We start from the raw sequence: 14,685 nt of genomic DNA, 5'->3' as shown, positions 1-14,685 counted from the left end.
AGCCTCAAATGTATACTAATACTCTTTTATTTAAGCGCAATAAAACAAATTTTAATACTGGGGAGCTGCTTCCTTACCCTTTAAATATAAACACTATCATCAAATATATAAGCCCTATAAACTTAATACATTTTAGAGAATCTTCTTCAAATCGAACGAAGGTTCGAATCGAACAAAAGTCAGTTTTCAGTTATTTGACTTAGTTATGTAATTCAATGTATGGATTCACATAAAAATTTTAATAACAACCCTTTTTACGTGGCCAAATTTTTTGTATCATTTTCATTTTTTAGGATATCGGAATACCTTAATACAAAATTTCAATAAATATGACTTACCTTTAAAAAACAGCGTCCTTTCGGCTCATTTTCCAGTACTGATACATTATAAAAACTTTGATCAAATATCGGTTCATTATCATTCACATCATGTATTGTCACAAACACTGTTGCCGATGATGACAAAGGCGGATAACCACTATCAGTTGCAATGACAGTTAATTGTGGCACAGGATCTGTTTCACAATCAACATGCGCACGCGTCGTAATCAATCCAGTACGCGGATCAATTTGAAACCAAGAGGAATGTGAATCAGGTGTATCAAGCAACGAATAAATCAATGCAGAATTATTCCCTTCATCACGATCAATCGCATTCACTTGTATCACTGATGTTCCCGGATCAGATACTTCCATAACATTAGCATGATATTCTTGTTGATCGAATTCTGGCGCATTATCGTTAATATCTGTAACTTGAAGATGAATTGTCCGTGATGCATGTAACGGAGGAGTTCCAGTATCAGTTGCCACAACACTTAACGTATAATTTGGTTGCAGCTCTCGATCCAGCGGTAGGGAAACAATCATTAAATAAATAATATTATCACGCGTTGTTAAACCGAAATGTCCTTCCCCACCTAAGAGTGTCACATTTATATTAGAATACTCTGTTTTTGAATCAGGGTCATTAACTGATATACGTGCAACAAATTCTCCAGGTTGTGCGGATTCTGATATTTTTGGTGTCGCATCATCACTTAAAAATATGACATTAATCGTTGGTTGATTGTCGTTAACATCAGTGACCCGTATCGAAACGAATGCTGTTGTTTCCAATGGTTGTAAACCATGATCTTTTGCAACGATTACCAATTCATGCAGCTCTTTAGTTTCAAAATCTAACGGTTTGTTAACAGTTATTAACCCTGTTGCTGGGTCTATTTTAAACATATTATCTCGATCACTTTGTCGTCGATTTATTGAGTATTCAATATAGCCATTATCACCAGAATCAATATCTGTTGCAAATACTTGTAAAACACTTGTTCCAACTGTACTATTTTCTGGAATCGTTGCAAAGTATCGACTTTGATTAAAAATCGGTTGGTTATCGTTAATGTCTTGAATGGTTATGTTTACAGTCATTTCACCGCGCAAGGGTGGTATGCCACCGTCTAATGCTTCAATCACTAAACTATACGAATCAATTGTTTCCCGATCTAAAAATCCGTTTATCTGTAAATCTAGATAAAGCACTCCATCACGTTCCCGATGTGATGACAACCGAAATGCATTATTCACGTTACCCGATAAAATGTTATATTTTTGTGTATTATACGGTTCTAAATCTGGATCTTTTGCTGGATGTAATGTCCGTTTAACATCGCGTGGTGTATTTTCCGGGAATTCGATATACATAACCGATGTAGGAAAAGTGGGAGCATTATCATTTTCATCAAGAACATTAACAATAACACGTACATTAGCACCACTAATTGGTATTGCTACCAATGAGTACGATGGCCTTGATTCACGATCCAATTGTACTTTTGTACGAATTTCTCCCGTACTTGAATCAATTAGTAAATCCGAATCCACGGCACTTCCGGGTACTGGTACAATTAAATATGGTGGTCCGCTATCTTGAGTGTTTACGCCATCACCAATGAAACCAATACGTGTACCAATCGGTACATTTTCCGATATTTCTAAGTTATGCACGTACTCTGCACGTATTAATTGTGGTAATTGTGATATTGTTAATAATAATAATAAAATTTTCATTAAATTACTGTTCGTTAAAATATGGACAATGGTGGTGTGAATAATTAAGGTGGTCGTGGTACAGCACATATTCGTCCTGGCCATGTGTTGGGAATGGTATGATGATGGTGCCATTTTCTTGTGGCCAGGTTGTTTTATTCCCATTATCGGGAGTAATTGTTTCTTGTTTGCATATATTGTTTTAACATTGTGTGTTTCCACCCGCACCTGAAAAGAAACAAAAAAAAAAATCATTAGTTACAAAAACTTTTAGCTTAACTTAGTTTTACAAAAAGAATTTTCTATGAAAATTACAGTTATTTATGCCTAAAAAAAGATTTTAATGTAATTTTAAATGCATATTTTGAGTTTGAAATATATCACCTAATTGATCCTTATGGTCAGTCGAATTAGACTTTACTCAGATGATTAGGCACATATGCAAAAATATTAAATAAAATCGATGATCATATACTGTTGGATAACAGACTTAAAGAGATATCTATTGAGATATTTGCAAGAGGATGATTCATCAACGTCTATTTTTATATTCATGTTATTTCATAATTTTAAAATAAAACATAATTTTTAGACAATTTTTGAAAAAATCGAAGCAAATAGTTGGAATAGTGATTTTGTAATAGTTATTGTTCCTTGTTTTTAAGTTAATTAATTAAAATACTATATGTTTATTTTACAAAATAATACCTAAACAAATCAAGAATATAAATTCTAAAAATCGTTGGGTTCTAAAAATAGTACCTAATAAAGTGAGCACTTAAAAAATATCTCTAGCCAAAACTTCTTCCATTGTTAAGTTAGTAAATATTTAATCCTCTAGATAACTCATTTACTTAAGTAGAAAACTATATAAAATCTTATTATTTGTATTTTACATTGGAGTTTCCAACCAACAACTAAAAAGACTCTATCGTATGGTCAAAAACAGAAACAATTGCAGACATCATAAAACTTTTGTCTTCAAACTGTTGTTTATCGTGAGTATTTTAACAATAATCACATCAAAATAATAGATTTTCACGATCAATAATATCACATCAAAGTTTCCTTTTCAAACGCTTTTAGAATCATTTTGATGTATTCTAAAAATAGATCATATGTTAACAAATTTCTCTTACAAACCATCTTTCTAAGATAATAAATTTTATAAATAATTTATCGATTACATCAATTCATGGTACATACATTTATGGTCTGATAAGGTTTTCAATCAAAAATCTCTAATCTTGATTTAAAAATGTTTAACCTATATTCAAATATTTCTATAAATTTTTAATTAAAATTGGTTTTTTTATAGTTTTATCAACGTAATTTAAATGATATTTTCAAAAACAAAATTTTATTTTATTTTGTTTTCTTTATTAAATTAAAAGTGAAGTTTGATTTAATATATTGAACAGCACCACCGTATATGAAATTCTTTGAAAATATTTCTTGAAATCTAAAACGTTCCTTATAAAACTCCTCAAGTTTCCGCGAACATTGAATCTATTCAACCGTTTAAAGGTGATACTTATTATCACAGATTTAATGAATACTTTAGACATTTTTTGTATCATCAGTATGAAAAGCTAATTGTAAATAATCTACGTGAAAAACTATTCTATGTGAAAGAGTAGAATATTTCACAAACAAACAAGTGCGTAGAGTTTTTCATTTGTAAATTTTTTATTGATAATGCAAGATCTCTTTTCGTACATTGTAAATTTGATTCAATATTACGTATATTATTAATTAATTAAGACTAAGATCACGATTATCTGAGCGTCAATCTGTACAATTGATTTATGCTTAGAGTTCAACATGTTAATATGGCATATTATTTATAAAATTGGAATAATATTTATAACACGATTACAGTTATTTTTTTAAATATTCTACAATTTGTAAATCAAAAAATTTTTAATACCAACAGTTTAACAATTTTTTCAATACCATTTTAGAATAACAAAAAGGCGATAAAAAATTTTAATGGGTTATATAAAAATGCAAAATATAATTTTTTTAATGAAATATACATCAATCATCAGTTATTTGATTTGTTGGCTTTTTTGCCCCAATTTAAATTGTACAAGATTACAAAGATTACCAAAAAGATTATTTTCGTGCCAGTGATGATATTTTGATATTTATTATGAATTTTTTCATACAATTCAGTAATCCAAATATCAAAAAATCCGCCGCCCTCTGGTTGCCGGATTAATGAGATTGTACTGCACTTAATAAATAGATTGATAAATAAAAACTTACGCCTAAGGAAACTGAATTAAAACATTTAAAATAATATTGAACTATAAAATAATATGCAAAACTTATAATGTAGCAATAATTGATCCGTTCAACTTGAATGCAATTAAAAGTATAACAATAAATGTTTTACAAATACCGGATGGTCTGTTTGGTGGGATCCCCAGGAAAAGTATTTTTTAAACTTAAATGTTTTTAAATGTAATGTTTTTTTGGTCTGTTTAAATACTGATAATATTATTTAATGAAAAAGTTTTTCTTCATTAACTTGGATGAAAAATAAATTAATTTAAAAGTGTTTGTTTTTAAAACACAACAGATGCAGGTTTGAGTCTCAACTTGTTCCAATGGTAATATGTAATGTGCGTTAATCCATTGAAGTGTACAGTCTTACTCTCATATGTTAAGTGGTATAATGTGTTGAGATAGAAAATGCTAGTAAAAGTATCATGTATGAGAGACTTAAACTTATGTAAAGTACAAAAAAAATTTTAAAATTTGGTCTTATAATAAAAATACACAATATGTACAATTTCAGAGGCTTAATTTTGTATTGTTGATGAGGAACTTTGAAATGGACCAATCTGTATAAGTATAAACAATATATACAGTACACTTAATTTTTAAATTATTTATTTCACTTCTAAAATGGTGTAGTGTGGTGTATGCACTTTTTAAAACTTGTTACAGTGTTAAATAATTGACTGCTTATTTCGCTACTTAAACTTTAGTAGCTAATATACATATTTATAATAATAATAATAATATTAATAGACCGTATTGAATAGTGTTTACAACTTATATTATAAGAATCATTATTTCACCTTATTTTCATCACTCAGTTTTGTTCCACTTAGTTTCGTTCGTTTTTTTCACTTTTTTGTCATAGAGGAAAATTATTACATCAAGAAGCAACAAAATGTGATTTTATTTTGCTCTTATTCGGTACACATGGTTGATCAATAAGATGTTACCAGTTACATTAAAGAAACACAAATCCCACAAAGATCTTTTCACTTCAATGCGAGAGACATGCATTTTACGAGCGTTATATAAGAAAAGTATATAATTTTAAAAACTTATTGTAAATAATAAAACATTACACTTATATTATGTTCTTAAAATACACACCTCTCACATTTAACATCTTTTTGAACAATGTGTTTCTTCCATTTAAATGGTATTCTTTTATTTGAAAAAAATGTCTCCCATTTATGTGGTAACATTGTCTTGAACAGTCCTGTATTTATTAATTCAACCATTTAAATTTTGCAACCGATTTTATACTTCTATCTAACCTAGCCAATTCTCTACAATAATCAAGGTTTTTTTAGTTAAAAAATATTTAATTGTAAAATTTTGATATATGACAAAGAATTTAAACAGCTTAGGAAAGTATTTAAGCAAGTTTTTAAATAAGTTAATTAAGTAGTTAATCTTAGCTGGTTGGAAGTTGATATTAAGTTCTGGATTCAGATTCGATTCTAAAAAAGTGCTAAGCTGAAATATTTGGAAATTATCCTGCATACTATCTAGCACATTAGATTCTAGTGAAATAGCTTATATACTTTAGTGCTTATATTTTAGAAAAAAATGTATCCTTAACATAACAATTTTGAATGATTCATTTTGGACACTCTGTATAACATGGTAGTGTCCTTATAATCTTAATTAAGTGAATAGATTTCTAAATTTGAATACCTCAATGCAGAATGGACTCAAAAAATAAAAAAAATACTTTCAATCTTCTTTTAGTATAGTTTGTATCATTTAACAGAAAAAAGATATCAACACGTGTATATAATACAAACCCATTAGACTTCAATGCATTTATGTAACACAAATCCAAGAAATATTAACAGATGAATTGTCTACAACATTTGAAGGCAAATATTTTTCTAAATATATCACAATATGTGAAAAATTTTGTAACAGGAGTTTCGAAATTATTTTAATACTTTAAATAATTAAAAAACAAGTATCTATAATACATAGCATTTTATCAAAACAAAATTACGAAAGTTTGAAAGAAAAACCAATATTATTTAAAATATAGATGAATTAAATAGAAATAAATATTAGATACCTACACTAAATCAATATTTTTTTTTAGATAACAAATTCCTCGCGGGAATAATACCGGGATAACTGACTGTGTTCATTAACCTTTTGAAAATAAAATTTTTTATTTGCATAAAAATCTAAAATTAATTGTTATTTTTTTCGTTTCGTTTTAAAACATAACAAAAAAATCTTTTGTTAAAAAAATTTGTTGAGCATTTTTTTCATATCATACAACAACAAAAAATAAATAATTAAAATAAACATGTTGTCTAAACTAATTATATATGGAAACAAAAAAAAAACTAACCAAACCACGCTAAATTTTATTAAAATAATACCTACTAGCTTCATCCATTACTCTTCTCAGGGAATGGTTGGCTTTACACATACGCTAACTGCAATTAGCGTATAAATGTTAATTGATCGTTAATAGTCCTTTTCCAAATAAACATTTTATGCATACAATAGGTATATACTTGTTATTAATATACAGTATGTATACTACAAAATCCTACCGTCTTTAGTAGTAAACTTGGAGTGTATAAAAAGATTACAAAATAGAAAATATATATGCATAAAACTACGCCTCTGAAGAGATTTTCTTAGAGTTACTTTACCCAAACATTTAACGAGAAGTTCAGACCACCCGACGAATGCGTAAACCAATAAGCCGATTACAAATGTGTAACGTCTTATCTGTTCTGAATACTCTATAGCAAGATTTGTCTACAATATAATCTCAAGAATAGAAATAAAAATAAGGAAACATTGAGGTGAAATGATTAGTAGGGTCATAGGTAAGATGTCATCAGGTGAACAATTTATTACCAATACATCAATTTCTTCATTAAAGAATATTAAAGAGCAGTTATATTAAAATAAAAAAAAGATATGATAAAATCGAAGCAATTCCCTAGTATAATCAGATAATTTGGCCTAAGATTCATAGATCTGAAAGCAATGACAAATGATATATGGAATCGAAACGGATTGAGCAATGCTTATGGTAACTTTTTTTTTGAACCTTTTTGTATTTCACATGTATAAAAAGAAATTTGCGGTGTGTTAAGAGCTCATCTTTAGTTCAATATTTTCGTAATTCATAAAATATTATTATTTTTGCAACAAAAAGAAAATAAAGATAAAGGTACAAAATTATTTATCTCTTTCTCTAAAGGTCAGCTTACACAACGTAATAGGCTACGTACTTATATATTATATTTAATTAAAGCCTATATATAGTTAGTTCATATAACAGACATCAAAATGTAAACGTTAACTTCTTGAATTTTTCCCGCCTCGGAATGAAAAAAAAATTAAAATTGAAGACGAAAAATTAATTTTTGTAGTATTTCTTATATTTTTTGCACTTTGCAGTAAATTACAAATATCCCCATTTAAAGCAAATCTGTTAATGGTAAAATTAAATAAGTGTTTTTTAGCAAAGAATCAATGCCGAATAAAGTAAGTAAAAAAACCTGACTTGTCAGTCAAGCTGTTCTAGTCAAGTAAGTCAATCGATTCATTAGATACGATCCTTAGAAATACTACAGAGACTATTACTCCGTTTTGTCAACGCAAGAAAGATGAAGTTTCAAATAACTGACAGTTTTGAATAGGCTATGTAGTTCCAAACCCTCAACTAAGTATGCGAGCATTGAAACTCTTCAAAAGCTGTCATAATCGATATCATTTCAAGATGTATTCCATCAGAGAATAAAAGACAATAAAGGGGAATATGCGTACTGGTATTTTAAAATAAATTATTGCCACAGCTGTATTGTTTGCAATATATTTTAAAAGCAGGATTTCATAAATTTTATAACTTTATAATTGTTAAGTATAAACGCAGCTTTATGAACACTTGAGTAAGATTATAATCATTAAAATATATTGACAAAGTTTACATTTATGATTATAGAGAGTATATGAATTCATATGTTAATTGGTTTAGTTGTTGTTGCTACGTTGTGAAATTTAGCAAACCTTTCATAAAAATTGAAAATAATTTTAATTATTATAATTATATATTTAGTTATTTTATTTCAATTAATATATCTATAATTTATATTAGGTATTTGTGTGTATATGTTTGAGGTTGCATCTGTGCAGTCTTTTTTAATTTTTAATTAGAATTTATTAATTTAAATTTATTTTTAAATAATTATTATTTATAAAAAATATTTTATTTTAATATTTATGTAATTCTCACAATTAATTTGGAATTATATTTGAAGAAATAAAAATTAGCACCTGTTCTTTTTAAAAGTTAATAATAATTTGAATCTTTTTTATTTTACTCAACAGTTTAATCTATAAAATTTAAAAATTTCATTTTAACTAAAGGGGTTGTTTTATTTTCTCGATGTATTTAAAGTTGCTTTTGTTAATACCTCTAACAATAAATATTATAATTACAACAAATTATTAATCGAATAATTTCTCTTTTATGATCTATCCTATAAAGACCCATTCACACACACACATACACAAATATTTTTTGCAAAAGGTAGGATAAGTATTGCAATTCAAATAAGCAATAAATTTGTGAATTCTTAAAGCTTTGATTTAAAACCGTTAATTCATATTGAATGTATTAATCTTTATTGTAAGGATATTAAATTATCATGAAAACAAAATATCAATAAAAAACCAACTTGAATAAATGAAAATAAATTTACAAGTAATATAGCCGAATAAGTACCCTTGGGGTGTACAGAGTACAGATGACGTGGTATGATCCAAATGCTAAATATCATAGAGAGAAGAGTGTTCCATCTTTAAACGTTATTTATTGATAGTTTATGGTCTAAAAAATTCATATAATTTAGCGCATTAAATAATACATAGATAATAATGTTTAATTTATTACTTGATAAATTGTTAAATAAAAAACAATTAATCTGTTTTAACCCAATTAACATAAACTTGTTCTGTCTAATGCCTACTGTGCTCAGATTAGCGTTTCAAAAACTAACAAATACTTTTGTACTTAAATGCATTTATAAAGAGTCTTACAATGATAAAGATTTTCCGTACCATGGATTCTAATGAAATCTAATCTATTATCGTAAGGTGTTTTATGGTTTGCTGCCAAGATTATAACCATTTATTCATTTTTAACTTTTCTCTATAAGTAGTTTAAAATAATAAATTTAAAATTTTTTGGTTAAATTATTTTCTTATTTAAATGGCTTTCTTTTCAAGAGTCTCCTGTAAGACCAAGGCGAGTTGTATAGAGCAAGACCAAGACCAAGACTAAGCATTTAAGACCACGACTTGATCTTATTCATCATTAATGATCCATTCTTGACCCATTTAAATTCTAGGTGGGTATTAAATCGTATACATTAAATTTAATACGATTAAACCATCGTTACTATACATATATTACATATATCTATGTTTAACTTCCTAATGTCAATGGTAATTATTAATTATATATTGTTATAAGAGTGTCATATTTCACACGATATTATAAAACTGCTCTTTCAATTATAATGTGATGAAATATAGCCACTTTTCTCTTGTGAATGTATAAAAAAAATAACAATGATCATCTTTCTATTATTAAAAAACACGTAACCTACAAAAATAACAATCATTCTTTTTATTTCCGTTCCAGTTCGCATTCAGAATTCATTAATTTAAAGAAAAAAAATTTATCTAAGTAATATTAATATCAACGATAATGATAGTAACTAAGGTAAAACAAAGTCATCAAAAGCATTCACGGAACGATACGGTGGATACAATTGATAATGAGAAAAAATAAATTGTAAAAGAACTGTATCGTCACCATCCTTTGAGTCCCCTGTGCTATCCCAGAGCGAACAGCTTCTATGCAAATTAGCACCAAAAATCTATCGATTTTTTATATAGATAATTCAAAACTTCTCTACCCAAAAAGGTTTGGAAACATTCTACATGACTATTGTTCTCTGTTAGTGCAGGTTATATTAGTGAATATTTCGTTATTAATTCTATCCTAGAAATTTTAAAATAACATGTTGATAGGCGGACACACCAACAGAAAGACGGGCGGATTGACGGACGGACAGACAGATAGACCGGAAATGGAGTATTAGGATCAATATTTTTAAGCGTTAAAAACTTGAAACTATACTTAGTATTTAGGAACTATACCTTGATATATTTCATATATACAGAGTATAAAAAGAAGATATTTAAAAAATATATGAATAATCCACCTACTACTGAATACAGGTCATATGTGATTATTACTTAGCTAACATGATAATGATTAACAAATTATTATACTTTAAGTGCAGTCTTATTACGCAGTTTTTATAAAATTGCACGATACTTTCTATTAAAAAATAATTATTTTAAACGTTGAGAAAGCTATAAATAACTGAGATTTTTGTATTTTTATAAAGGAAAATTAAAAATTGCAATCAAAATATAATTATAAATTTTCTATTTCAAGATTTTATTCACATTTTTTTGTGCTCAATTATACCTCTTTATGTGAATATGATGTATATAAATATAGGATGTTAGGATTTGAAAGTAAAATACCTTATCTTATAGAGTAGTTATTATTATCAATTTTAAAATAATCACGCATTTTAAAGCTATTAAATTTTGAAAATATAATTTTATTTAATTTTTTAGCTATTACGAATACTCAAAATGCAAGGGAAAAAATTTAATATCTAATTGTAAATATTCTCTACTTTCATCGACTTTAAAAGATGTTTCTAGGTCTTCAAATGTAGAGAACAAAAGGTGAATTAAATGTTTTATATTTTGAAATCCTAATTACCACTATTGCGATATTTTTGAAAAAACGTAAAATTTAATTTTTAAGCACTAAGTTATGTTTAAATTTTAATGATCATTTGAAATCAGGGACCTTAGAGCGTAAAGACTCCTTGATACGCACAGCAAGTTAGGTATTATTATAAAAAGCACAATAAAAATATTATTTAAAAAAACTTACAATGAACAAAAGATTGTAAAATATTCGAATACTTTTTCTTAATTTATATAATTTGCAAATCTAAAAAACTGCACTGTTTCAAAATCCGTATTTTAAATACGCGGCTTGTCAAAAAAAAATGAATATTTTTATAGTTATAACTAACACATAATATATTATATGAATTTTTTTATTTTCCAACCATGCTTATTTGCTTGACTAAGCAATATTTTAGATGACTTAAATTAAGGTATATATAAGCGTTTTTTTACCAAAAAATTATATACATATAAAAAATTATGATATAAACAAATTGACTTTGAAATAAGTAAAAACTTGATGACAAGTCAATGATTATGCATTGGAAAATTTAATCGTTTTCATCGAAACACAAACAGTGCTTTTAAATTGCATAGAAGTTAAAATACTAATTTAACGATATGTTATAATATTTTAAAAAACTGATCAAATTTTTATACTTTTTGCGATTTTCCATATTGAAAAACACGTTGTAACGTAACAAATTTAAATTTTTATTAATTAATATTTCTTAGATGTTAATTTATTTTGATTCATTGGGAAATATCACAAAAATATGAAAAATGGTTAATACTAGTAAAAACTGTTAAAAATTTATGTGATCATGTTAATTGGACAAAGTCGATAACAAATGTTACACCGTATGTGGAAACACTGCTCATTGCATAAGTTTTAAGTCTTGAATTGAAAAAAAAAACTTTTATAAGAGACAAATTTTTATTGAAATGTGGGCTTAAAAATACAAAAAATTGACAAGCATTCTTAATAAATTGTAAGGTACAATTTAATTTCTGGAGGTGCTCTAGACACATTCATTTCTATCAATTCTACTATTTTTCACCTTTAAAATGAATTAAATTAAAAGCAAATTACATTTTTTTTTCAGCGAGAAACTATTTTTTTTAATAGTAGTCAATAAAAATCATATTACTATCCAATGAAAATGAAAACACGAGATAAAACACTTGATGAAAATTCATGACACAAAACACAATCACACTTAGACAAAACACAAACATAAGAATCACACTGTAAACACAAATACATAAGATATCATTAGTATTGCACTGCCGTCCGTTCGTTTGTTAAAGTTTTTTACCTCGTCATGTTTATTATAATCATAGACGCAAGTTAAGAAGAAGAAGCTACACAGTCAACTAATGTGTTAGAGGTATACTGAAGTTTAGAAGACCTTTCAACAAGCCCAGGTAAAAGAAACCTGCTCTTGTGCTTACAGTGTGATGTTATTTCACCAGTTCATTTTTCTATACACAAAACTACAGGATGTATTAATAGAAATGATGACACATTTCTCATCTTGAAATACTAACATAGGGCTACTTGTATTTCATAAGTTTATAACATTGGACAATTGTACAGTGAGGCATGGGTAAGTGGGATCTGGATAAGTGAAAAACTTTCAATACTGGAACTCTTGCTGAGATCCCAACACTTTGGCACTGATTTACTTCTGTTAGTAGGGCGAAGCAAACCCCTATATTCGCTATTTCGGTTTTATCATTATAGTTACTGAGACATCGAGTGAATTTCTTTGAGTTTTTACCCGCGGCTTCATTCGTGTTTTTGTCCTTAAACAACTACCAAAGTTGATTAAAAATTAAATGAAAAAATATAAAACAAACATTCTGAGGGAGATGCACTTTATGGTCATCTATTCAACCAAATTTATCATGCATACTTCTTACAAAAAAAATTAATTTCTTTAGAAACATATTACCCTATTGCCTAAAAACTTGGAAATAAATGAATATGATTAAAACTAGCCGTTAAAGAAATCTTACTCAGATATCATCCGCTTCAAATTACGGTATCGATTTAAAATTTTAAAAATATAGGCATTTGTAATCTCAATGCAATATTTTGGAATCGTCTACTTAATCTCAGAATACAATTCAAAAATATATAACGGAATAGAAATTCATAGTTTGTTGAATGAGATGGGAAAAATATTAATGAGGAAAAGACCAAGATAGCTGACATTCAAAAATTTGAACTATAGCCTATGACAGCTCGTATTTAAAAATTTTAATGGATACAGTGATATTATGATAACTTAACAATTGCGCCTTTCATACTTTATATTTTGTAGTGTATAGTCAGTTTCAAACTGATGCGATGCGATAATTAAAACTTGAAAAAGCGTAAAAATTGTGATAGTACAATTATTTCAATCAAAATAGAAAAATTAGCCATTAAATTTGTGACATTTTGTACTACATATAGAATATATATACAGTTTGATACAACGAAGTGTTGAATCAACATACCGATACAAATAGTCTCAGACAAATCTTTGAATTGTTCTTCTTAATTCCATGTATAAAAAACATTCCTTGTTTGTACCTTTAATTTTGAATTCATAATATTTTTATACCTTAGTTTAGTTTGTATTTGTGTATATGTGTGTTTGAGAGTATTGGTAACAAAAAAATAAAACCGACCTTAAAAAAAATCAAGGTACCTAAATACGGTTCTTTACACAAATACAAAGATTTTTACACATTAATTTGAAAATGAGAATGATGAAAAAGGTGCCGAATATTTTTTGACTTATTTATTTATTTTTAAATATGTGTTTTAAAATTATTGAATGCCATTTCGTCTAATGGTAATTACAGGGGGATGACACAACATTGTAACCTAATTTTTATGTACGTTTCTCTTCCCGCTAATTCAATTTAAATGGATTTATGACTAGAATTTTTGGTGCCTGTAAAACATGTAATTTGTTACTTTTCAAAAGAATTTAATACTGTTTTCCGAGAATAATTATTGTATTATTTACGTAAAGAAGTTGAATATAAAATTAAAATTTTTACAAAATTTAAAACATTCTCGGCTCAAAATAGCATAACTTTAAAAAGTAAGAAATATTAATGAATTTTTAATATTATTTATTACAACTTTTTGATCGACCCTGTGATTACATTCAATCACTGATGTCTGCTTTCACCATGCCTTTGGTTAACACTGTAATTGCGTTCACTCATTAAGTTACGAGTTAGCTATGCATATAATGGGGTCGAGTTAGTACGGGTCAATATTGCCGTGAGAATACTTTGTTCGGAGATATTTTGCGGGAATATTTTGTCCAGGGATATTTTGTTCGAGGATAATAACGCAATGGCAATTAAACAATTTTCTACTATTTCCTTAACATTTCTTCCCTAACTTGATTATTATAAGTGATTAAATTAAATGAATTACTTTATTAAAGTCACAAATACGCAAATATGGTGGAAACGTTTGTAAATCCTGCATAATATCAATTCCTTCTATATACTCGTATTTACTTGCGCTCCC

The 14,685-nt window shown here is 27.3% G+C and overlaps 1 protein-coding gene across 1 annotated transcript in view; it reads right to left on the bottom strand.

Moving 5' to 3' along the window:
- Positions 1 to 2,210, bottom strand: part of LOC123305123 (protein dachsous) — a 471,584-nt gene extending 469,374 nt beyond the window's left edge. Inside the window, exon 1 of the mRNA XM_044886752.1 lies at positions 339 to 2,210. Within this exon, the coding sequence (XP_044742687.1) occupies positions 339 to 2,210 (1,872 nt within the window). The remainder of the gene's footprint in view (positions 1 to 338) is intronic.
- Between the last annotated feature and the right edge of the window lie 12,475 nt (positions 2,211 to 14,685).

This window comes from Chrysoperla carnea, chromosome 1 (assembly GCF_905475395.1).
Source record: "Chrysoperla carnea chromosome 1, inChrCarn1.1, whole genome shotgun sequence".
Classification (NCBI taxonomy): Eukaryota; Metazoa; Arthropoda; class Insecta; order Neuroptera; family Chrysopidae; genus Chrysoperla; species Chrysoperla carnea.
The sequence above is the reverse complement of the archived record's forward strand: the minus strand, read 5'-3'. Positions and strand labels throughout refer to the sequence as shown.